This window comes from Plodia interpunctella, chromosome 20, assembly GCF_027563975.2.
Source record: "Plodia interpunctella isolate USDA-ARS_2022_Savannah chromosome 20, ilPloInte3.2, whole genome shotgun sequence".
Classification (NCBI taxonomy): Eukaryota; Metazoa; Arthropoda; class Insecta; order Lepidoptera; family Pyralidae; genus Plodia; species Plodia interpunctella.
The window spans coordinates 3361922-3387080 of NC_071313.1; the positions used below are offsets into that span (position 1 = coordinate 3361922).

Sequence of the window (25159 nt, forward strand, 5' to 3'; positions counted from 1 at the left end):
AAGTTTTCTAGTCCTTCATTAATATATTTTTGATAGAAATTAAAAATAAAAATTAAACGCGAACACAGTCACCATTGATCAAATATAATTAAATAAATATGGTGACTGTATTCGATTTCATTTTCCTTTCACTAACTAAGGTTTAAACATTCGTATTTGTAAATATGTAGTAAAAATATTACAAGCGATTCTATAAGGGCATGTTTATCGTTATTAAATAGTACAATAGTTGTTTAAGCAATGTTCCAGTTCACATGGGATAATGTTTAAGGTGTTAGCGTAAAGGAACATTTATTTTCTTCTTTATTATTTCATCATAAAAAATATTTCATCAGAAAAAATCAATTAGAAAAATAGTCATGTATTAGTTTCAATCTGCAAGCTTCATTGTCCCCGTGACCCTTAATTGCTACATCAAAGCTAGGTTACGGAGCCCCATGAAATAGACAACGTGAACTATGCTAATCGTGTTATTTAGGTCACTATGTTCTACTATCTCGTAGTTGTGAGTCAATTATGATCCGTTTATTTGTCCCAAACATACCCAAAAATCCTACAGCAAAGCAAAACCACGTACATACAATATTGTATACTCCTTTCTAATATCATTATTTATGTGATACAAAAATATTTGTTATTTACCGTGCATAATTATCGTAGTCTAAACAATATATACTGTTTTTATGTCACTTCATTTCATAAGCTCTTCAATTTTATTCGCGTCATTTTATGGCATTCTAGGCACTGTTATACTATAACAAGATGCCAATCACACGGCGAGAATACTGTTACTACCAGTAAACATATCAGAATAGTTTGCGGAGTGGAAATCCGTATTACTTGTTAAGCAGATGCATATGAACGTTTGAAGCATACTCCTGTTTAAGTTAGACCAACAGAGAGGCTTCTAAATCCAATGCAAACATTCAAGATCTTGCAACACCTCTAGTAAATTTGCAATGGTTTAAAACTTTTAAACACAAGAATTTGCTAGTCGGTAAATAACCTAGAGTGAACAACACAAACGTATAATATTTTCCATGTGTATATTAACGAAGTGTTCTACAAAAGCTCTCAAACTTAGAAGTAAACTTAAGAAATAGCTACATAATTCTGAATTTATCAACGCAGCATTTTGTGATATGCTGATATGCTTGTTGTGTCATCATGCAATCGCAAACGCTTAGCACAATCATCATAAAGGTGACCAGTGAACAAGAATAGGTCCACAGTCCACTGGACCATAAATCTCGTACGTGTTCGACCGATGTCAGTGTCATTGGCCCCAAGCCACAAGGGCCAGTAACCGATCTGGCGAAAGGGCGACGTGGCACCCCGGCCTATGGGGAGGTCGCCTTACAAGTCGCTAGGACTTTCTAGGCTTTTCACGATTTGTATTGACAAGTAGACGCCAGATGATAACTTTAAAACAGATGGTGCAAAGACGACAGGGCTCGAAACAATGTTTATTTATAGAGGGAACAAAACTGCTTTCAAATTCTTCAAACAATTTGCAACTAGGTACTTGTGCTTCACAAATTGCTCATGCACAATTTGTGCATAAGTAATTAAGAATATTACTTAGGTATGTCACAATGAAGAAAAAAATGTTACCTACAAAGAAATAAGTGATGTATTTGGGTTGTTACTAAGCAAACATTATAGAATTTAAATCTATGGATTAATTTCTAAAAATATAGCCTCTCTACTTAGATTTAATTCTACATCCAAAAGTTTGAGATCCATCTTCCAACGCATTCTATTTTTAGGACCATGACCTTCATACCCAATCATAAATAAAGTTCCTTGGACATATAATTTCTCGTAATCCAATAAATATGATCATTACTTTAAAACGCTGAAATTTTCCTCAAACTGATTTACAGCCATTTCAATTTCAACACAAAGTACTTTACTGTGCTGAGCCTTCTTGTTTTATAAAGAAAAATAAAACAGGTTCTATAAAAAAATTATATATTTCGAATACAAAATTAATCCACACATAGTCAAATTTTAACCACTATTCAGAATAAAAACAAAATTGAATCGCAGACCTACGCGACGAGAATTACTTTTGACCTTGGAGAACCTGGGTCTAATCAAAGAACTCGAACCTAATAAGGAGATCCAAAAGTTCTCGGGTTTAACATTAAAAATGTAAAGTAAACATTTTCAAATTTTAAAATGGTACGATACTCTATATCCTATTAGTACTAAACTACTAACTAGGTCTCCAAATCCTTTAACACGCCTTTTATGAAGTAAACAGTACCTGTTAGCGACACCACAACGTAATTAAACGATGATAATGTTAAGCAGACAATTTCAATAGATATCCGAGGTGTGGGGTGGCTTCTCTGTGGCAGCTGGAATGGCGGGAGGGTGCGGGGGGATGATTGTACTAAATGAGAGCGTCTAGACGATGCAGTCTCTCGACATTGTATTTAGTATTGTGGTTATTGTGCTTATCGCCTTTAATGAGTTACGACGTGTTAATTAAGATAATCTGGCTCACTTGACGTTTGATTCATTAACTTACCTGTTGATATATTTAAGAATCTACCAAGATGTTTTATAAGGATAAAAACTAATTCCCTTAACTTTTTTTTCATATTGTTGTTTATTTATATAAATGTTAATAGTTACAATTTCGGGACTGCTAACATGTTTTACTATTTCAAAAGTCAAACCATAATTAAACATGGAATAATTTATCCTAGTTTCGGGAATATGAAGATAATATGAAAATAAGCGGAACTAGTCAATATCTGAGAAAATTACAGTTCGCAAATCTTTAATAAGGACACTATGATCAAGGGTAATGCAAATTTTAATGATATATTCAATGTTGTTTTCGACAGAACAATGAATAAAAACCATCCGATTATTTCATTGCTTCCTTATAAAAAGTATGCTGTGTTCTTCATTCGCATCAAAATAAACCAACAATAATTTGGTATATTAAAGTCCTTTTAGATAAAAACTAATTAACTAAGTTTTAATCTAAAAGATAAAACTAATGTATTAGTTTTTATCTAAAAGACTTTTAAAATGTTCTCAAAATATTATTGGAATAAGTGAAAACACCATAAATATTTGCCTATTTATTGTATTTGAAACAATTACTAGCAGTGTCTGTAATATCAAATGCTTTTGCTTGCTTTTATCATATATTTATATGCTTCAACACCAAAACACCTTCCTAGAGAGAAACCTATAAAATACCTTTATTAAATAGCAAAAGCATTAAATAAACATGAAGTTCGCAACAAAGAATACCAGGGAGACATAAAGTCGCAGGAAATGGATATTGCTTGATGAAAACCTATACTTTGTCTCGCTTCACCGGCCAAGTGCGATAGGGACAGGATATGTATGAAATGTTTACTGACCGGCTTCTCCCACAAGATCCATAGTAGTTTCACTACGAACTTTTTAATACAAATGTAGTTTCTTATTATGAGGTAAATATATTGTTATTTGTTATTAAAGCTATTTCAATAGTACTATTATCACTATCACCATTTCAAATATCATATCAACCCAACACAGCTTGACATATGCCTTTCCAATTTCTTTTGTTTGTTACATAATACTAAACAAACGCATTTTCAAGCGATTTATCTTTTATATTTATTTTAGTTTCTGAGGAGCATTTGTCCCACGTAATTTTTTTTTAATGAAATTGTAATGTAAACGTTATTATTATTTGCTAATTTATTTTTTAATTGTAATTACTAAGCACTTTTGTGAATCTATACACAAAATAACTATATAATTGTTATAAATAAATTGAAATATAAATTATTCATCACATCATACAAGTTCTTCGGACCTTGTTTTATCTAAGAAAGTGCATATCATATTAAAATTTAAAAAAATGAAGATAATTCTGTTCCAAATGACACATATTAAAGATATCTGAGATATGATGCATTCATATGACATGTCTTCGAAGCACGTGCGACGGTAGAGTGCGTCCTTGGCGCGCGAAATGTATCATTACGAACGAAGTCAGTCGCTATGGCGAAATAAAAAAGTTCCAATATAACACCGGGCCTAACCCAACATTACGTAATCGAATACCGTAACGATTAATACCGTGTTGTTGCTGTGGAGGTATATATTTACCGTGTGGTAGGTCAATTTTATGGGCATTATGATTTTAGCAATAGAACCGAACGTGGAGAGCATTCATTGAGAATACATGAGTAGTAAAATACAGAAATTTATATGACATGATCGTCGTGACAATGACAACACTTAATAAAGGCAAAATAAATTATGACAAAGTGAAAATATGCAAAAATTTTAGTCCTTGTTGAATCCCGATAGTTTTAGGCAACATTTTTTAATTATTGACGGAACTGCATAATCGCATTAATTGTATCTTCAATAGAAGCGAAGATTCACAAATATTAATTTAAAGCAATAATCTAGACGATGTTATAAACAAAAGACAAACATTACAACTAACAGCTGTTCATTCGGCAGCCATTATGCTCCTCGCTACAAAAGCAGTCGCGATTCTGAATGCACACGTTAGGAAAACACTGCTCCCAAACAGACAATACTTTTGTACGTATGTAGATTTTCTCGTAGCAATTTCTATTTTGTCGTTTGAACGAAGCTCAGGCTCATTGAAAATTAAAAGCCCTTTGTCGCAGAAGACTATGGAAAAATTATCGAGCATAAAATAAATAGACGTTGAGTATTATTGTTTTGTAAAACTATAGTTCAATAGGTAATCATTAAAGTACATCGTAATTAGGGATGTCCATCTCGGTACAAATAGCGTTGTTGCGTGTCAATAAGTGAATCCCATTAAATAGTTCTCCTAATCCCCATGTAATGTCCTTTGTTCTGTCAACAGCTCAACGCTGATTTGCAACAGCGGCGTTGGTAATTTTTGGAAGAACTTTATCTTCATCGTATTTTTCTTTGCTTTGTTTCTCTGTGATAGATTATATCGAGCAAGGATGCTTCAGTTCTCCCTCTACCAGTTCCATTCCGCTATGCGCCGCGGGGCGGGGAGTTTAATTACACTTGTTTATGCATGTGTCGTTCGAAGTGGGTCGAGCGAATGCACGCGGGCTCAGATAACTCGACCACTTTGAAACGCTATAATAACTACCGCTCAGTATCATCAGCGGCAGGACTTCCAGAATTAGACGACTTCTAATTTATTAATAGTCAGAGAATTGCGCGTTTTTATCAGTCACATATTCAAGGACAAGTTTTTGTGATAAACTGGTTAATAGGACTAATTATGCGTCTGAATAAATCCATATATATCTACATACGTATGTAGATAGGAACTGAACAAGATAGATGTGATATTATACCCATTAACCTTCAAAATAACTAGGTTTATAAACTGAAGATTCAAAGCGATGCGACGTTAAAAAACCGTAAACACTTTGTCAAATTTTATACAATTTGGCAACAATTTTCTGCACGAAACGTATAAGTGTAATTACCATCGTCAAAGCGTAAACAAGCTGATGGCCTCGAACTCGCACGACATTGGCTTGGCCAGAATTAGTCGACCTCCCAGCGCTTCCTCCTACGTTAATCGTTTCTAATGATTGCGGAGAAACTAGTCGCGATATCGGAGATCTAGTAAATCTGGTTAGGGGAGCTAGAGCAGCCGAGAAGCCAGAGAACGCACGTGCTACAGTGAATATGGTTCGAGCCGCATATTTCACTTTTACTGCATTTAATCCCGTCATGTTATCTAAACAAAGACAGACTTGCAATACGAATTGGTATATTGTCCAAACAGTGCAGTCAACGGCAATAACAGGCTAGTGCCTGTGTTACCATGTTGTAGTCAACATGGAATTTTTCAAAAAGGGCGTGAGAAGATTCATTCAGGGTCGGCGCCGCGCGTGTAACATGTATGGTTGCAGGCCGACGGTATAGGCTACAAAACCTCTTCCCATCAGGTTGGCCGCATGCCTGCTTTTTTGTTCAGTTGTATAATAAAAAGTTAAATAAAACCGCCAATACACTAAACAAAAAAAATTTTTTTTTTTAATCTTTAAAGATTCTTTAAACATCAATATGCATGTTCTCTATAGACACGAACACCACATACAGATTTGTTTGTAGTTTTAATTCTCTAGCCACATTATTTTATTCCCATACTTGCGCGTTATTTACATAAGAAGTTCGCACGAATATTTGTTTCGCTCGTTCTTTACATTTAAATTCAAACATACGATACGAGTGTTGTGGATAAACATCCCAAACTTCCAAAATATAAATTTATTACTTCTAAAACGTGCTGGGTTTAATTCCCTACTGAATGTAAATATGTATATGTCACAAATCAATAAAAGTCCAGATATTCTCGCTTAATATGTATGATGACATTTTTAACACTTGATGTTGATGTTTTGTGCTGAACCTCGAGTACTGAATATGGGAAGGAGTAGTGTGGACATGATAAAAGATGAACCATAGTGTGCACAGCTTCGCAATAACTTAGATTTTATCATCTGAGATACAATAACTCAGTTTTATCAGTATCCCTACATGGTGGAAGCTTCTTGGGTGGTGGCAGATCAGCTGGTTGCGTTGGGAACCTATAATCTACGATCGGCGAGGATGGTCTAGTAGGTATTACATATTGGGCGATCCTTTCACCACGAAATGGCACCAAAAGTGTGGTAATGTCGACTGGTGATGTCGCATCAGATGTCAGTTTGTAACAAAAGCAAATATCGGGTTGCTGGTTTTTCTCTCATATGAGCATATTCTCAGTTGCTGTCGTTGAGCGTGAGAGCCAGGGACCGATTTCCTACTTTTTCGTCGGCGGATTGCAAGCTGCGGTGTCTAGCAACCAGCAAACTCGTTTGGGTACAATGTTAAAAAAGCCAGCTTACCCGGAAAGGCGCCGGAAAGAGCGAGGAGGCGTCGGGTTCGGGCTGGTGCGCGTGCGACATCTGGTGGGCGCGCGCGAGCCGCTCGCGCTCGCGGTCGCGCTCGCGATCGCGCTCGCGATCGCGGCCCGCCCACGCCGAGCCGGACCCGCCGCTGCCGCCGCCGCGGTCGCGGTCCCACTTCTCGTACCTGCAACAATTCATTACATTTCATTTTAAACGAGTTAAAAAAATGCATCTATTTTGCAATTACAGACCGACACTAAAATTTTATTTAATTTAGTTCCTCATTCAGACAAAGTGGCGCGATGCGACGCGACCTGAATATACGTCAATGCATTTAATCTTCATCTTTGTATAAATGAGGATAACTTTCGTTAAGTAACTAATAGATTTTGACGTAGATTAGGTTAAACTCACATCTTGAAATAAACTTCGAGATTATAGAAGTAATTTTAATTTTCACGGTCCAAAAATAAACAAGTTTTTAACAAGGAAATAACTTTTTGACGATTAAATAAATACAAGATCACTTAAATTAAGAGTAATATTTTCAATTTAATGTAATGGTTTGATAGTAAAATTCAAAATATTAAGTATAACTCAAAAATAGAAACAAATAATATGAAATCTACGTATTCCAACGTTTAATCGTACATAAACGGAGAAACTTAATTGTAACGTGTAAACGTATTTGGACGTGCAAGATATAGATAAAACCCAGTCCAACTCAGAAAATATTATAGAGTCATAAAACGGCACGATTCTATAAACCTTCAAGGCTGTATCACAAAAAAATTAAAAAATGTACCATTTTTGAATACAATGCGTACAGTCGACGGGAGATAAAGTTAATCTCGTGGTTACGTCTACTATGACTATGACGCAGTATATCGTAATGTTTTTAGCAAATCACACAGTTTTGATGAGCCCAAAAGTTCAAGGCTTATGATATGGGATACTAACTCAACGATATTACATTTTGTAACATATATTCAAGTAAAAATAAGTTCCAGGTCGATCTGCAAGTAACATATTCCATGTTGACTTGACTGGGTATCGATGGTGGGCCTCCGATGTGGCAGTAAGACATGACTTACGGTAACACAAACTTCACAAAAATGTAATAAACATATATTTTATAATTGTAAATCTGATAATGAAAAACATTTTAAAATTTCCAGTCTAAATAACGCCGTAAGTACTTTCAAAACGAACGATCAAACCAATCAATTTGAGTGTTTGAATTATGCATTGTTTTGCCTTCTATCTCTTAAAAGTATCTAAATTATGATTTCACAGTAGTTTTCACTTGCACTAATTCTACAGGGAGTGCATTCAGGTGTGCATATCAGATGCTCGTCAAACCGAGCACTTTACGTAATGACAAAATACCATGGGCATCGATAAAGTCCATTCTCGATAACCCACAGTTCGCGTTTCAATTGCGATTAAAACAATAGCGGGTTTATCAATAAAATTACGGTTATTTAGCAATAGAATCGTTCATGTTTTGTAAACAAGTGACGTTATAGAAGTTAACAAGGCGAGCGCGTGCTGAACGTTGTAATACATCTGAATGCAATGTGTGTGTATGAAATGGCGACTGTATGAAATTATTACGGAACAGTTGTTTGTCATAATTTAGACAGGTGAACCCTTGAGATTAGAAAAAAAATATAGTGTCCTCGAGTTTCAATTAATGGTAACTGACGAATTTGTTCTACTAACTAACTACAAAATCTGATACCAATGCAGTATACAATGTTGTTGTACGGGGCAGACAAAGTCAAAATACATCACCAATACGATAAACAGATCACATGCAATGATAAATAATTCAGTATCATGTAGAGCGCTGTTCGAATAATTATTTTTAATTAGATAATATATGAGTCCTAGTAACAAAACATTTACACCACTTGGATCCACACCTGGCATTTAATTACATGAAGACCAAGTTTATATGCGTCTTGCGCGCGTCCTAAGCAGATATGTAGGGTTGAGAATTTAGCGTGTTGTTTCAAAAGATGCCAAAACTTAAATAGCACCGATTTGCGCTGAATTGGTGCGCCTATTCTAATCGCACTTAACGATTCAACGAGTTAATTCGAGAGAACGAGTTAAAACACCAATAATTTTCTGTAAATGTGTTCTTCTAGAGCACTTTTTTCTAATTGGTACGCATAACGGCATACCTCATTTTAACTAATCAATGTCAGTTTTAGAACAACAATTTGAGGATGTCTGTAAATCAATAGATGGGTGTGGTGTCTGTATAATTGATTAACCCAATTCTAAAATACATTCGTTGTGTCGTATTTAGTATTATATCCTGATCTACGTCCATAGGCAAATTAAAGAGTATCTTTATTTATAAGTAAAGGCTTAGTTTAGTGATGAATTCATATTTTATGGTATGGTAAGTTTGAATTATTTCGATATAACGAGCGACTTATCCCGCCTTTTGTGCCGCTCGCCAATAATCCGCGATACCGACCACTACCAGTTATGAACCGGTCAATTATGTACAGTCGCGCGCTTTGCAATTTATGCAATTTATTAAGATATCATGTCCTGTCCGTCTGACGGCTGCGGTAAACAAGATTATGATTACGAGTGCTCAACACTGAGTTTATCAGTCTACAGTAGAGGGATTAAAAATTACAGTAGGTTATAAATAAAACAAGTCAAATACACATGGTTCAAGTATTTTGGTGCGCAGTTCTATAATGATTGGCATTAAAAAGCGTATAAATAATGATCAATGATTTCGTAATTAAGTTTAGGGGTGCTGATTCTCTATCAAACAATTTTGTCACACTCTTGTAACATAGAAGAATTTTTTTCTTCACTGTCAGACTATCTGGTATGACTAATAACATCATTAATAACGTTTGGCCAAATTACTTATTTTGGATACTAAATGTGTCACAGCGCAAGTCGTGTGCCGATGCTATTATGTCGGCTTGCAGACCCGTGCCGCCTATCGCGTCACGAATATGGTCAAATAGGCTAGGCAGAATTTGTTATCGACTGACCACGCGACGGGTTGAACGTAGTTCTGTTACTCATAGGAAAATCACGCTAGACTGATCTGTCTGTAAAGACACGCTTCCTCTTGTATTATCTTTTTAGGCCTGGTATATTTATGTTGTTAAAGTGAAATAAATACTAAATGAGAGATAGAGACAATATAAATAATGCGAGCCAAACGAATACAAAATATTCCAGACAATATTTTTTTGATAACAGGGACTGTGTACACTTCAACTGATCTGTTTAATAGATTCATAGCTAATTGGCTGTTACATACAATAGACACACGCAAGACTGACCCTTCAAGTGTACATTTATGTAATTCGGAGGAGGATTCTTGTATGACAAGAAAATTCTACGAATGATTGTAACATAACGGATTAAAGTTATATAAACGTTAACGGGCTTTTATAACATTCCAAGGAGTATCAAGTTAACAATAAAATGCGAATATTTGAAATAAAATATGGGGTTAAAGTTATATAAACAAAGAGGATGTATGCCTTCGCATTAACAGAAGAAGAAAAGGTTAGAAGAGGCACTAATACTAGAACCCTTTAATCAAAGAAGAGAACACTAATTATGGAGGGCAGCGAAAGTGCAGCAAAGCCCACCCGCCTCGGCGTTTGTTTCGCAAAGCAACGCAACGCCACACAGGCTCCACACAAACATCGATCATGATCGCCGTCTTTCCAGGTACCTACATTACAAACAAGCGCGAAACCAGAAAACTTAATACGGAAATATCGAAATTTCAGGTTCAGAGACGATAAAATCCTAATGACAATCTAGAAACATAGATGACAATAATATTCGTAACAAATCTAAGCAATGAATTCATTGTAAAAAGAAAACAGAAATTGAGTATACATCGGTGTCTCTAATCTAATCAATTTAGATGAGGAGTAATGGAATCCCCATCTAATACTACCTTTGAAGATAAGAACAACAAATATTGATGTATTTTTACCGGAGGACCTACCGCATAGTTGACCTGTCTGTTTAGACCGGGAAAAGCTTGTGTAAGTAACTTATTGACTTCAAAATTTGTACTCATCTTCTCGAGATGAGTTGATAATGTTCTAAATGAAAGTTACGGATACAAAAACGCCAGCCTGTGCATATCTATGTGAAATTGTGATACCAGTACCCAATTTTAATTTATTTTAACAACAATTTAAATAAATAAATGTTATGAATGTTTAGCAAATTTAATACATACACACTTTAGACATAATCGAGACATTTTCGTTCAAACAGATCGTAGAATCTATAAATATATATTTAGGTGATGGTCACTACATGCCCGCTGGCACACTTTTTATTCACTCTCCGATGAAATATGTGCGTGTTTTTATCGCTATCCAATAAATGCAGTTTGTCGGGTTGTAGAACTTGTAACTAAAATCTACTATCGACCTTGCAAACCGGCTTTTATTATACACAAACGCTTTTTGTTGGGATAAGTGAATATTTTTATACCGTTATTATTTTTCTAATTTCTTGTTTTAATGAAAGTGTTACGTATATTTCCGCAGGCGTAGTAGCGGGCAACCCTTACCAATCTACGCCTTTTTATATTGTCGCACAGGTCAAAACTACTATTTACAAAAAAATATTTACTACGAATTCAACTATTAATTCTTAATTTAAACTAAAACAAATAAATTTAAGGTATTCAAAGATTTTTGAGAGTTTCATATTGTCTATTTATTTATTAAAAGGCTTCCGTAAAGTCAGTTCACTTCGAAAAATCAAGATGTCCGACATCCATTATTTTATTAGCGGCATAATGTTCTGTAATGGCCTGCTATGAAGATTGATGAGCCTGGAGTGATTGTGACAATCTGCTTTCTGTGATTTCGACTCTTCAGGGTAAAGGTCGTTAAATAGACCCAAGTCTACCAGAAATAGGTATTCGTATCCGTCCATTTTTCCCAAAGAGCATTTAATTGCCGGCTCCATATTTTCACGGGGGTCAATACGAAAAAACCCATAGTTTGAAAATTTCCAAAATTCTAATATGACCACATAAGGAGTCGCATTTCCCAATCATTCAAGGCTGTGACGCCGCGAAACCCGGTATCAGCGTAAAAAAGACCTTAAATTTTACAGCTTCGACTGATTTACTGTCTGCCTGACGTCAATCCTCCTTGGGAATAAGATTGTTGTCTACAAGTTGCTATAAATAAACTATTACAAAAAGCTACGCTCTCAATAACAACACAGTCTTACATTTGTAATAACCCCATTTAAACTCATTAGCTAACAACCCAATGAGGTTCTTGAAAAGCACCCTTACCTTAGCAGGGTGGAGAACCACCGTTGTACTGTGCCTTGCACAAATTGCTGAGAAAGTGGCCATTTCCACGTTTTAATTCATGTTCCGCCACTTGTCACGTAATATTTTAATCCCCCCGTTTCGTACATTGCTGGAGGGCGCAACACAAAAGATAGTAGCGTATAGAACCATGCTTATATTATTCAGATCCAATGTTTGTCCTTTAGCTCTTTTATTTAAAGCATAGTTTAAAAGTATGTATTGTCTCGTTCTGTCAAAACATATTTTAGTTTAAAGTATGCTTTCACTTTTATATGAATACGAAAGTTAGATTTTTAACATTCTACCAAGTAGAAGGGAGTAAAAAATACCTAATTTAGTAAGTAAATTGATTAACTTCATGTATTTTATTTTTAATATGTATTTCTAGGCATATATGTATAAAGCTAAAATATATTAAATTATATTATTTACATTCTCTATTGTAGTGGTGCCTTACGTTCTCAAATCTAGAAGTACCATTTGAATTTATAATCCATGTCAATCGTAGAAGTTGGTAAAAATATATTTCTACACTTTCAGTATGTTGCATCCGGATAACCTCGTATTTAAAACATTCTGGCTTACGCTATTTCATACACTGCATAGATTAAAAGGTGGGGCAGATTTTTCAAAATTTTTTTGGCAATCGGTCTGACGTGTTGCGAGCTAAATGGGTTTTTGTCTTTTTTAGGCCGCCGGAATTTTGTAGTTATGTGTGGCTTTCATTCAACTAGCGACCTGGTTTGGCTAGGGTGGGGCAGTTTAGTTTTTTCCTACGAACTGAATGCATATATCATAATGTATCCTGATAGTGCAATTAAGCAGGAGCTTACTTGACTGCTAATTTGTGATGTCAAGTAAATATGGACATATTTAGAATTAAGAAAGAAAATAAAAAGTCACAGTCTCAAAGCATTTTTTGCTCATTTATGATAAGTCTATAAGTAGATATTAGGAATTATGAAGAAAAGAAAAAGCTTAATACTAAAAGCATTTTGAAAAGTTATTATATTTGCTCTCACGCTAATGCAAACATCTACTAAATAATTTCCATCGAATCTGATATACATAAAAGGTGCGTGCGCCCTTTTCACCTCCACCGACCAAATATCGTGTTAGGAATCGTAGACGAGGACTTGCGTACGTTGACCCAGCTACAAGCTAGCTTCTAGACGCCTGTAATTGATTTTGTTCGACGACACTTTTATTGACGACACAATAGTTAGAGCATCTAACTACACCAATTTATAAATAGTACAATCAATATATTCGGTAACTATAACTCGAAAATTTGTGAATCACTGTGTGGTATTTGTTTTTGCGATTTCAGCCACTTTTATCAACTTTGTGGTGGGGTCATTAGTGTACAATTATTGCATTGAACGCTGATTTTGCACTTGTATCTACGTTTTGAACCCAGAAAACTAAAATAAAAGCCATGTTTCCTATTAACATTTACACCAGGCTGAGAAGAGTCCTAACAAGACTGAAGCTTGAACACGGAAAGCATTCTATTAGGATCCAATGATTAAAAAAAAATATTTTTGCATTTTTGGCAACATGTATTCGCTTGCAAATCTCACAATCCACATAGGTATTGAACTGAAACCTTTTTATCGTAGTTCGTTATCTGTTCCGTCCTCCGAATGGAACGTCAATGACCTTACGTCTGACATCACAAAATGGGCTCGTGTAGGTTGATACGAGTATGATAGCGACCGAGAAATGATTTTTATTATTCTACATCTTTGATATGCATTGCAAAATAATTAAGTAACAGAAGTCGCCGGAATCAAAGAAGTCTAAGTCGAAGAACAATATATTACAAATTGCCAATATATTACATATATTTGAAAAGTCAAGTGTAAAAACTCGAGTTGTCAAATATGTACATGTTACTTGTGTTGTTGTTGTGTTCTATAACTTGGAAATCTGCTCATACAAACAAAGAAATACCTCTGGGTCGCACTATGAGCTCAACTGGATTGCAAATTAATCTTGATCGTTCCAACATTTTTATCGTTTCATTCGAATACAAGCACGGCTTGTAAACTCGTTGTTTAAGACTTTGACAACGGCACCGTTGGTTTACGGATCAGTTTTATCTTCCTCAGTTTCTTGGAATCTGTCAAAACTATGTATTTTCGGGATACTGAAACAGTGAAAAAATAGCATAACGATCGAGGTTCAGCTGCGATCCAGCTCACGTTATTAGCACGATTGGGGCCCTGTTCGCTTTCTTTGACCAGTGTAAACGAATTGTGTCGAGGTTCTCAAGACCGGCACAACTAATTAACCTGACCCTTCGACTTGACGGCCATTTGTCAAACGAGCTTATAAATTTGAACCATCCGTTTGTTCTTCTTTTGAGAGAGCTCAACTGCATGGACAGGCAATATTACAATGTTGGATAAACCTTATATAACTATAAGGTATAAATAATAACGTGAAAGTTTATAGAGATTTGAATGGGAGGAGGTGACTCTTGAGAGACCAAAATATAAATCTATATGATTCGTTCATACGATGAGAAGAAGAGATAAGAGGACACAATTGCGAAAATCCTTGGCGTGGAGTACATTGTTCACCGAGAAATGAAAGTCACACATTCCAACGAGCTTTAGACCCGAGACGTTAGTCAAGGGTTACAAACACACGAATTGTGAATCGTCTTTCTTTCATGTGATAGGTACATAGTGCTTTATACGACACCTGCCTACGAAGATAATGATACTCAACATTTATTTTGATAATAACCAACAAAACAACGACGTCCATCAAATATTTACATTAGCAGTAGTTTGTATTTTTTTAAAATAGAAACTTATTTTCTGTCAGTCTACATTATAAAACAAATACTCATTGCTGTCATTAAATATTGATGTAACGCGACGAAATTATATTTGGATCTGTATGTTTTATGCATCGAGTTTAACATCTATTTCGACGATATAATTTATATATAACTCTCACGGGAACAATGGATTTTGATACAATTTTCAGGCCGGTTTTTGTTAGACTTCACTTATAGGTCCATAATTACATACTTTCACTTATAGGTTCAAACATGGCATTTGATTCTTTCAAAGCAGGTGTCGTATAAATTATATTTTTTCATATTCAGTTTCAGGAAATTAAGGTGGTCGTTGAGTTCGATAATATGTAATAGACCAGTCAAGGCTTCACTCTGGTAAACCAATACATAAAAACCTTCGTCTTGAATCCTCTCTGTTTAAAAAACCCGTATCAAAATCCGTTCCATAGTTTTAAAGATCTAATACATAAAAGACAGCGGGAAACGACTTTTCTTTATACTATGTAGTGATATAGTAGATAAGAAAAACAATAAACTGATACCTAGGCAGGCACCTAGGTAAACATCCGTAATTGAGCCATTATTTCAGTTCCCTATTTGGTTATTTTGGTGTTCAGTTTACAGCATACATATAATGATGTCAGGTAAGGTGTCACATACTGTAGAGGTCAGGTTGAGGAGTTTTCGTTAATACGAAAAGAACATGCAATCATAAAGGTATAATTCCCTGGGAAATGGACATACGTCACATACGTTAAAGATTTTGTAAGAAATAGATTTAGTTTAAGGCCAATACTTAACACATACACTATCAACACATTATCACTTATAGGATAGACACAGACAAAAGTTATGAAACTTGAAGGCCAGGTTTATGAGTGACTTATTAAAGTAATTGAGATAGGTTGCTATAAGAAGTCTATTGATTATGAGAGGAATTTCCCAGTTTATTATAGCTCTTTCTTATCTTTTACAATTTGGAAGAGAAGAAGCTGTAAACTTCTCTGTTTTTCTTGACTTCGACTTTATGTACTTTATTTGAATAAATAAACCGATAAACTCTGGAGGTGATGTGTTCCCTTACAGTACAGTGCAAACCCCGAACATATTTGCACAAGTATGCAGCATTATCATTAATTCACTTTCACTAATCAACAGTTTTATGGATACGAACCTTTACAACTTCATTGTGTTTTTACGATGTTTTAAGTATTCGGCCGATCGAACTATAAACCAGATCTTCACTCCAGATAATTGAGTTACACACTGAATTAATACACGTCGAGTTTTTTTATTAGCGTAAGTTTTGTGTTCTCACATTTAGGGTGGGCGGACGGCCGCCCCGTTTGGTTCACTGTTCGCCCCTAATAAAGTTTTATGACGGAAACAAAAGTACTAATACGGTAAATTAATAGGCATTACTAGGAATCATCCTTAGTTTCAATGTAATAAAGTGGGAATGTTAAACAGATCCGTTCGTGAGGAACCTTTATGAGGTCCCATTTACGTAAATTAAAGTGAATTTACACCTTGTTCGTCATCACCGAATCTCCATTTGGTTGTAGACGTAATAGAATATCCACTGTTATTGAGTTGAGTATTCATACAAGCAATTCAATTTATTGATCAACTTAACGCGCAATCGTGTGTGACGTTGGATCTTGGATATTATTTCCTATGGACATAGATCAACAAAAAAGAAAAATAAAAGCCTATATAGACGAATGCATGAGTCAAACGTCGTTATAGCAATAAATTCGTACTACACTAAATTCGTACAAAGGATTAATTAAATATTTTTAATTATCACATAAACAACTTTGCAACTTGTACATGTGTGTATCCAGCCACATCTTCGTAGCTAATTCCCGCCATTGAAGATGTAAGTGTACTTGCCATGAGGTATAGAGTTAGCGAATAAAGGTGCAATCACACGGCGCATAATTATATTTTGTTTGTTTTTTTCTTAGTTTAATTTAAATTTATGTATACAATTTCTAAGAAATTAATAAAAAAATATATGAAAACGGTGGTTTGATGTGTAACACCTTTCCTTTTGCTCTTCCTTTACTATTATCTGGTTTTTTGAAGAGGGACGGAAGTATGTAAGAGGAAGCTAGGGGAACGCGCGCTATTTGATTTGGTCGATGAGCGCGCGCGGTGGCTTAACTGATAAGAGATTAGATGTCATTGCGCATCTGATGCGACAACTGTTATTATATAACGCTTTTTTTATTGCTTAACACTTTGGAAAGGGCGTGTGTCCACACGCCCTCTTCCTATCCGAGGTAGTGCTCTTAACATCTTTATCGCTTACGGTGTAGACAGAGCCATGAGTTGCGAAACATGTGTAACAAATAATATAAATCAAGTCGGCTTGTCCGAAATCGGTTTTGCGACGAACTGTGACTGATTACAGAGCTGTACTGGGCTTTAGGTATGGTTACCGGGAAGGTTAATACGAGTCACTCTCAATAATGTTATTGGGTTATTAGATTATCGCGAACTTGTATATAAGTCCTCCCTTATTACCATCAATAAATACAATAGTCTCTGAGATCTATACACTTTCGCTTTCCAGGCTGGGTTAGCCGCTAGCTGGAATAATTTTATGAAAGTTAATGGATCTAATGCTATAAACCCAGATATTTTGATTTGAAGGTTTTTATTTAATTTTTTATGTACACTTATAAATAGTGCAAAGGTAGTACTTATGTCTATATAAACTTCTTCCAGTATACACGCGAAAGATAAATATGAAAAATATGATAAATATATGTTACGATAAACCTTAATGTTATACTTACATGAAACATATTTTATACTTACAATAATTATGTTAGATGAATTTTCATGAACACGGGTAGAATAAAACCTAAAATGACATAAAGGGTACTCTTTATCCTAAAATTCGTACACGAGTCAAGTATAACACAGCTAGTATCGAAATAAAATATCTTGGCAGACGTTATTCCATATTTTGCCTCACGCAAGCCCCACGTAAAGTCAACTAATACACATATTCGGTATAAACAGTGTTTATTCTGTACAAATGGCGACAATGGCAACTTGTGTGAGGCAAACACTCGTTATTGTTGTTGTAGACGTGCGTCGGTACAATCCTGAAGAATTACGTTATAATATTTAGAGGACCACTTTTTATGTCCTATTGTTCTTTGGCATAATTAATTTTTAACAAACAGGCAAATGTAGCATTATAAACTTCTAGGTTGGTTTAGGTTAGGTTAGTTATGGTTCAAATTGTTATGCGTAAACCATTATGCGTAAGAAACGTTATATACCTAAAAATCATTATGCCATAGTACAGTATGCTGAGTTACATTATGGCTTAATTTTTTATGATTATAGATAGACCCATTATTTAGTACTAGCGACCCCTAAAAGTATACATTATATGCCTAAACCTTCCTCAGGAATTACACTACATATATATATATATATATATATATATATTTCTGTCGGTGAAAACCGTACAAAAATCCGTCCGGTAGCTTTGGAGTTTATATAATATATTTTTTTTATGTCAATGTAAAAATAAATATTCAAACCAATTTTTATTTGATCAAAATCTCCAGTAGATAGGTGGCAGTTTTAACTTGATCCAGCTTAAATGAAATAACTAACTTTTCGAATAACTGTTGCGAGTCGACGTCGCTCACTCCTACCGAAATGAAAACTTGGGAACTGAATAGGAGAGCATTTATAACGAGCGGGAGTAGCAGGAACCCCTTTGGGCTGAAGTTGTAAAGGCTATTTTTATTTGTCATTTACTGTTGGTGATGGAGATGCACTTTTTTATACTAATGAGCAAGCAAACAGGCACCGACCCACCTGATGGGAAGGGTACCGTATCATATGAACGTTTGCAACATTAAGTATGTTTGAATTGTTGTAAATATGTTTGAAATATTTTGTGTCACTTCGGATGTGATAATAACTTGGGAGATATGGATTTCATCCATAAGAGAACAATTTGCTATTTCGATAATATGTGTTTTTTTTTCTGGAAATATGTGATTTGTTAATTCAATATGTAGATATAGCTTGTCTCACATTCATTTTAAAATCTAAACCTATCACAAACATAATTTAGTTTTAAAGTTGCGATTAGAAGCGTCAAATTAATCGAAAAATGTCTTTACTGTACCTATTACATATTTTCTAATGGTATATATGATTCTACCCTAACTTGACTAAGTTATGTGTAAGGTCAGGTAGAATAAAACATTTCCGTAGTTTAAAAGGTTTGCCACGGTCGTATTTTATTACCTAATTACAATACAATGAGTTTGTTGATTGTTTTCTTATGCCGCCATTTTGTTATGCATTTGAATAACGTAACAAAGAAACGTTAAGTGGATAAAGAGAAAATAATAACCATATGTTAAATAGTAAATCTTGTTACATGCTGAATATGTGGAGCAGTGAATTATGCTCACGAATTAACATGATTTTTTTGTCAGACATTAGAATGCAATAAGATCTCTCTGACAACAATAAAATTTGTATCAAAAATGAGATTTTTGTAAAATTACTATGACAACTGCATTCCATTTAGACTTTGTCACATTGGAAGAAGAACGAACTATACTTCGTTAAGGAACGTGACTATACTTCATTAAAGTTTCGCCAATGTGTCCATACATTATATTAATTTTAATAGCCATTGTATTTGTCCTATTCTGTGGTAAATATCACACGTGACTGTGAAAACATAAATTAGCCATAATAATAATATAGTACGAAGTTCAGGTGGTATTGGCATACGCTGTGATACGCTATTCGTCCGGATTACGCTTGCGAATGACAGAAAATGTGATACACGTGTCCGAACATATTACTCTAATGTTAAGGCCAGGGGGTTTACTTAATGCGATTCAAGGGCCCGATTCTCACGCAATCGAAGTTCGCTTCACCAGTTTTCTTCATTGTTTTCTGAAAGTCTAGCTATGTGTTTCTGCATTTACAAAATTTTGCTTAAAACCATCGAAATATATTGGAGACATTATAGATGTGAACTTTGTCTCTCACCATTCCAACCACACAACAATTCAAGCACTGCTGTTTAGGGGTAGAAGTAGATGAGACTGAGGTACCTATGCAGATGGCATTTGTACCAAGGTCTATTTATGGTAATAAATAAATATACCGCTAAAAATAATAAATTCCCGTGGCAAATTTACGCGACCGACCGCAGGCTGAAGCTAGTATATTCAGGAAAAATAATGCCAACTTACCCAACGCCGCCGTTCAAGGAGGCGACCACACCAGGCCTCTCATAGCACATATGCATACCAGCTATCTTGTCTAATTTATTAACACTGTCAATTGAAGACACGACACAATCACTTGGCTCACAAATTGTATAATTCAATCAACACCTCGCACGAACATTTTGCAGGAGTCACTCTGTAAACAAATAACGGTTCGATATGCAGATTTTGCAGACAAAATTCATGATGAAGCATTTGATTGTTGGAACCCAGAATATTGTTTCTTAAAACTAGAATGTGTTCTACGTAAAGATAAATATGTTCAAGACGATGATAAATTACATGAATTCGTTCATACATCAGTACTAACTACCTTTGATTCTAGTTATGAGAAAATATTTTCCTGTTAACTTATTTATTATTTATCCTACAAGCTATCCTTGTTCCTTGTGAAAATAAGGAAAATTGCAATTCCATTAACAAACTGACTAAGACCGACTGTAAATCGATGAATGACGTCACATAAACCGTGACGTCACTTTCTCAACACCCACACTAAAACAGAGGTAGCATTGCTTGAGTATAATATCGTTTTAATTTAGTAAGAGCAGAACTTAACTAAGCAACGTAATAAAACTTAAGAATCACGTCTGAATACTTAAACAAGATAAAACATTTGAATGTGAAAAACTAAATGGCATGATAATCGCGATAAAAAGAATTTTTGGAGGCACGGTGTGATCTTGAATTAAGAAACGGTGATTACTTGCGAATTTTCCGGCCGGTCTAATGATTAATTGCCTCAGCTCGTATACTTTTTGCCTTATTTAGCTGAGAACATGGGGTAAATAGGATGTGGCGGCCTTTTTCGTACGGTCATGAAGAGCCATTACCCGGGTCTTTTCCCGTGTGATTGATCGGCGCATTGCGCCTATAGTTACTACTCTATCTGTAGTCAACCCCTTTGAATTTTAATTCAGTAACGCACACCATAATACCCTTACAATAACATAACAGGTAACAGAAACCCATCGAGACGGTGGGATGCGAACAATGGCTCACGAACATTTGTCAAGGTTACCGGCACGACACTGATACAATTTGAGGAAATTCTACAAACGAGCCAAAAAAAAACTACGCCCTACATCTGAGATACATTAACCCAGTTTAAAACCGAGGTCGGATTAAAACCACTTTGACAGTGTACGGGCAAAACAAAAAGTAACATCCAACTGAGCTTAATCCATCAGTTTCTCTTGTATAGTCAAAATAATTCAGTTAACTAGCTAACACTGGTGTCATAAAAGTTGTTTATGCGGCAAGATTCGCAGATGGAAATATTCTCACGGATGCCACAAACGGATTACATGGAAGAGTTGAAATGTTACAATAAAAAATTAATTGATAGTCTAAGCACCGAATTCTCATAAAGAGCCGAGTTAGATGCGGTGAGATAACCGAGCGGGCACCGTTTGTCAGGCCACGGCTTTTACAAGTCTATTCAGATAACCCTCGGTCAATCGTGGGAACGCCTTCATAGCTCTGAATGGGCTAAGATTCTGCTTTGTCAACAATTCAACTCTATCAACCTACTGCTGGGACATCAAAATCATCAAAAAACAAACAGATTTCTTTTTTATGTAAATTTTATATAACTTTGTAAACCATGCTTATCTCTATTGGTCTTGTACATTTGTAGATAATATGAATTAAACTCGTCTACTTTTTTCATCACAATAAATTTTTATCTTCAATAAATGTGTTTTTATCTCAAATTGCGAAACCCAAATTAAAACCAAATTTTTGTTCTCCTCCATTTTATCAAACGATCAGTTAAATTATAATTAAGTTCTAAAACAACTGAACATTGCAGCATAAATATTGAAACTGTAATCTGAAATGGCTACTGTAAATTACAATGAGTAATGCTCCACAGGGCGCCATGCAGCGGAACTATCAAGAACTACAGGCGCTGGACATATTGCGCGATAAAATGAGCGAGGCCAAGCAAAGATGCAGCCTGCTAATAAAATGAGTGGAAATCATTCACAAATTACTATAATGCACGCCACTAGCGTTCAAGATTTCAAAATCAGTTTAAGGTCATTAGATGTAAAACTCTTTCGTCACTACAAAGATGAGTATAATCATGTATAAGTTATGCATATTAATGTACCTAAATATATATTTGTTAATCAAATTGGAGCTATACGTGCAAACTCCATTATGTGTAATTAAAATACACTAACAACTTTGCCATTGGTACGGAACTACTTGATGACGTTTCGAGTGAAACAATACAATTGTAGGCGTGAGGACTAGCACTTTCTAAAAAGTTAGTCAACCATCTGACAAGTTCACAAACGGCAACAGTAAATCATAAATTCCCAGTTCCACCAATCAAGTGCGCCATGCATGAGTCAACATCATGGACATAACATCCGTCGGAGCGATTCTTACAAAAAGCCACAAAGGCGATGCTTCCAATCCGTTCCTATCCTACAATCCAACACTGCAATCCAAGTGATCACTAGCGGTCCTCGCCACAGATTTCTGCGCACCGCGGGGACACATACATCCGTATGGCGAGTTGACAACACGAGCGCATTCCGTATCCGAATGCAAGGCGCATCACGATCTCCGCTCACGTTCGCGCAAAATCGCGCCAAAAGTGAGTTCCCCGAGTACCCTTGATGGTATTTCTCAGAGAAACGCACAGAGCTGTAAACACAACCAGACGGCGGGCGACGACGCGCTCGACTGCCGCTCGAGGCGGGGCGGGAGCGACGAACGCCGCTCGCAGGTTATCGTGAATCGACTACACAGATAATGATGTCAAAAGTGGATCGGACTACTAATGCTCGCTATGTTGTATCAACGGTCTGAGTATCCCAAGAAATGCTAAATCTTGCATAGTCAGCGTGCTGTCTCACGTTTTGAATCTCGTCAATTGAATCCATTTCGAATATCTAATTTGGTGAAACGAAAAACACGATTGTTATGTTAACGATAGCTTCTTTTGTGTTCATTTCCATTAAATTGAAATCAATCATCTTACCAAATGAATTTTTACTTTTGATGGAATACTATGATTCGGTCTTTCATACTAGATTAACCAATGAGGTCCTTCGAGACTAAAAGTAAAAATATAGATGCAATGCTAAAACTTGGGACTTGCATCAACAAAGGAGGAGTATTAGCAGAGAATATCAGTCATCGAAGTGAGCGCGCGCCTGACGCAAAACACAAGCCGTAATTTTATTGTCCCACGCCATTTTCTTCTCTAGACAAAAATGATTCTTAACACGAAAGCGCTAGATAATAAATTGCCTTAGTAAGCGGCACATACTTATTCAAAACGAATAACGTTGATATATCCTTGACTCGGACTTCCGAAAGTATACCGTATCGTGATTATATTGGAGTTGTTAACGCATCAACCGCGTTAATGCGGATGACATGTTTGTATTACTGGATATTATTGTTTGATTTCTTGAAGTTTGCAAAACCACCCATGTCGCTTCTGTTGACAAAGTTGAATTTCGTTTGCTATGAATGAGTTTTGCCTCGTATTTCCATTCAGCAAGGCGTTGTGTGGGTTTATATTTTGGTTGAATTAAGAAGCGAGTCGTTTGATAAATGTTTCAGTCTGATTTTTTGCGGTGGATTTCGTGAAATAGTCGTGACGAGTAACATGGAAGTGTTTGATTTCGAACCAGCTTTATTTAGCATCGCTGTAACGTCTGGGTATAGCCACCGGATATTATGCAATAGTAGTAATCGTCATTATTCACCAGCACATCTCAATCAACTACATATAGGTGATAACATTGGTGCTTTACGCTACGGGCAGGAATGGGCTGTATTGTTTAGTTAGGATTAACATCAACTAGTTACATCTTACCTAAAGTTTACGTATGTAACGGATACTTAATATAGGCACATATTATATTAAGTGAATTGCGCATAGCTAATTCAAATGTGACCCAAATTACTGAAGGCAAGCGGAGTAAGGCGGAAATTGTTAGCCCTTTGGGAACGACGTGGAGAAATTTAGGACCCTAATGATACGGATGCCGATCTGTGCGGCTTTCTATTGCCAAATTACGTGACCAAGATTTGTTTACATTCATTCCGTAATTATTACTACTAATTATGAGATTTGGCTGTTCAGAACAAAAGGCTAATATGTATAATTGATCAAGATAAAATAAAGCCGATTGATTGACTAATCGATTGATTATCTAGGACTGGATAAGTAAAGCGTAAAGACAAATTTATTTTAAGAGTTCAATAAGGCAAAAAGGAGTCTAAAATAACAATACTACCTGAAATGATCATCAGCCACTATGTATATTAAATAAATGCAACCAGCAATTATTTAATATACATTGCGATCGAAATAAGAAACTGTCAAAGAGATAATCTGCCAACAGCTACAAAGAACAGCAAATGTTATACGCGATGAAAGTAAACAATCACAAGACGACAATGGCAAATACCGACAAATTGTTACAGATAGATAAACATTTATACTTGATAGGAACTGATTAGGGGCATTTATTATGTGTTACAGGCTTTGTCGATCAAATAGATCATGAACAAGATATACAATGAAAGAATGGGAACATCAAAAAACTTTTAATAGAAAATACCGAAAACAAATCATTGAAGGAACGTAATATGCAGACATGCAAAATCAATCTTGTTAGCATTTCTTGTGACAAACAGGGTAAACGGCGGCTGACTCGGGTACTGGGTCGGAACTTCGCTACGCAAGGGAATGCCAATCAAAATACTTCAGTATCAGGTCAACATTTACTAATTGTCATCAGAAACCAGCGTAGACATAGCATCTGGT

At 35.5% G+C, this 25159-nt stretch overlaps 1 protein-coding gene across 3 annotated transcripts in view; it reads right to left on the minus strand.

The window, feature by feature from the left end:
• lilli (lilliputian) overlaps positions 1-25159 on the minus strand; it is a 163660-nt gene that overhangs the window by 69105 nt on the left and 69396 nt on the right. For 2 of the 3 annotated variants that reach the window (XM_053760097.2, XM_053760095.2), the window contains exons 1-3: positions 22759-23067; positions 20323-20494; positions 6891-7077 (exon numbers count right to left, since the gene is read on the minus strand). In XM_053760097.2, coding sequence (XP_053616072.1) covers positions 6891-7077; positions 20323-20378 — 243 coding nt within the window. In that variant the 5' untranslated portion in view covers positions 20379-20494; positions 22759-23067. Of the gene's footprint in view, positions 1-6890; positions 7078-20322; positions 20495-22758; positions 23068-25159 lie in introns of those variants that run through there. The other variant, XM_053760096.2, reaches the window with a different exon arrangement.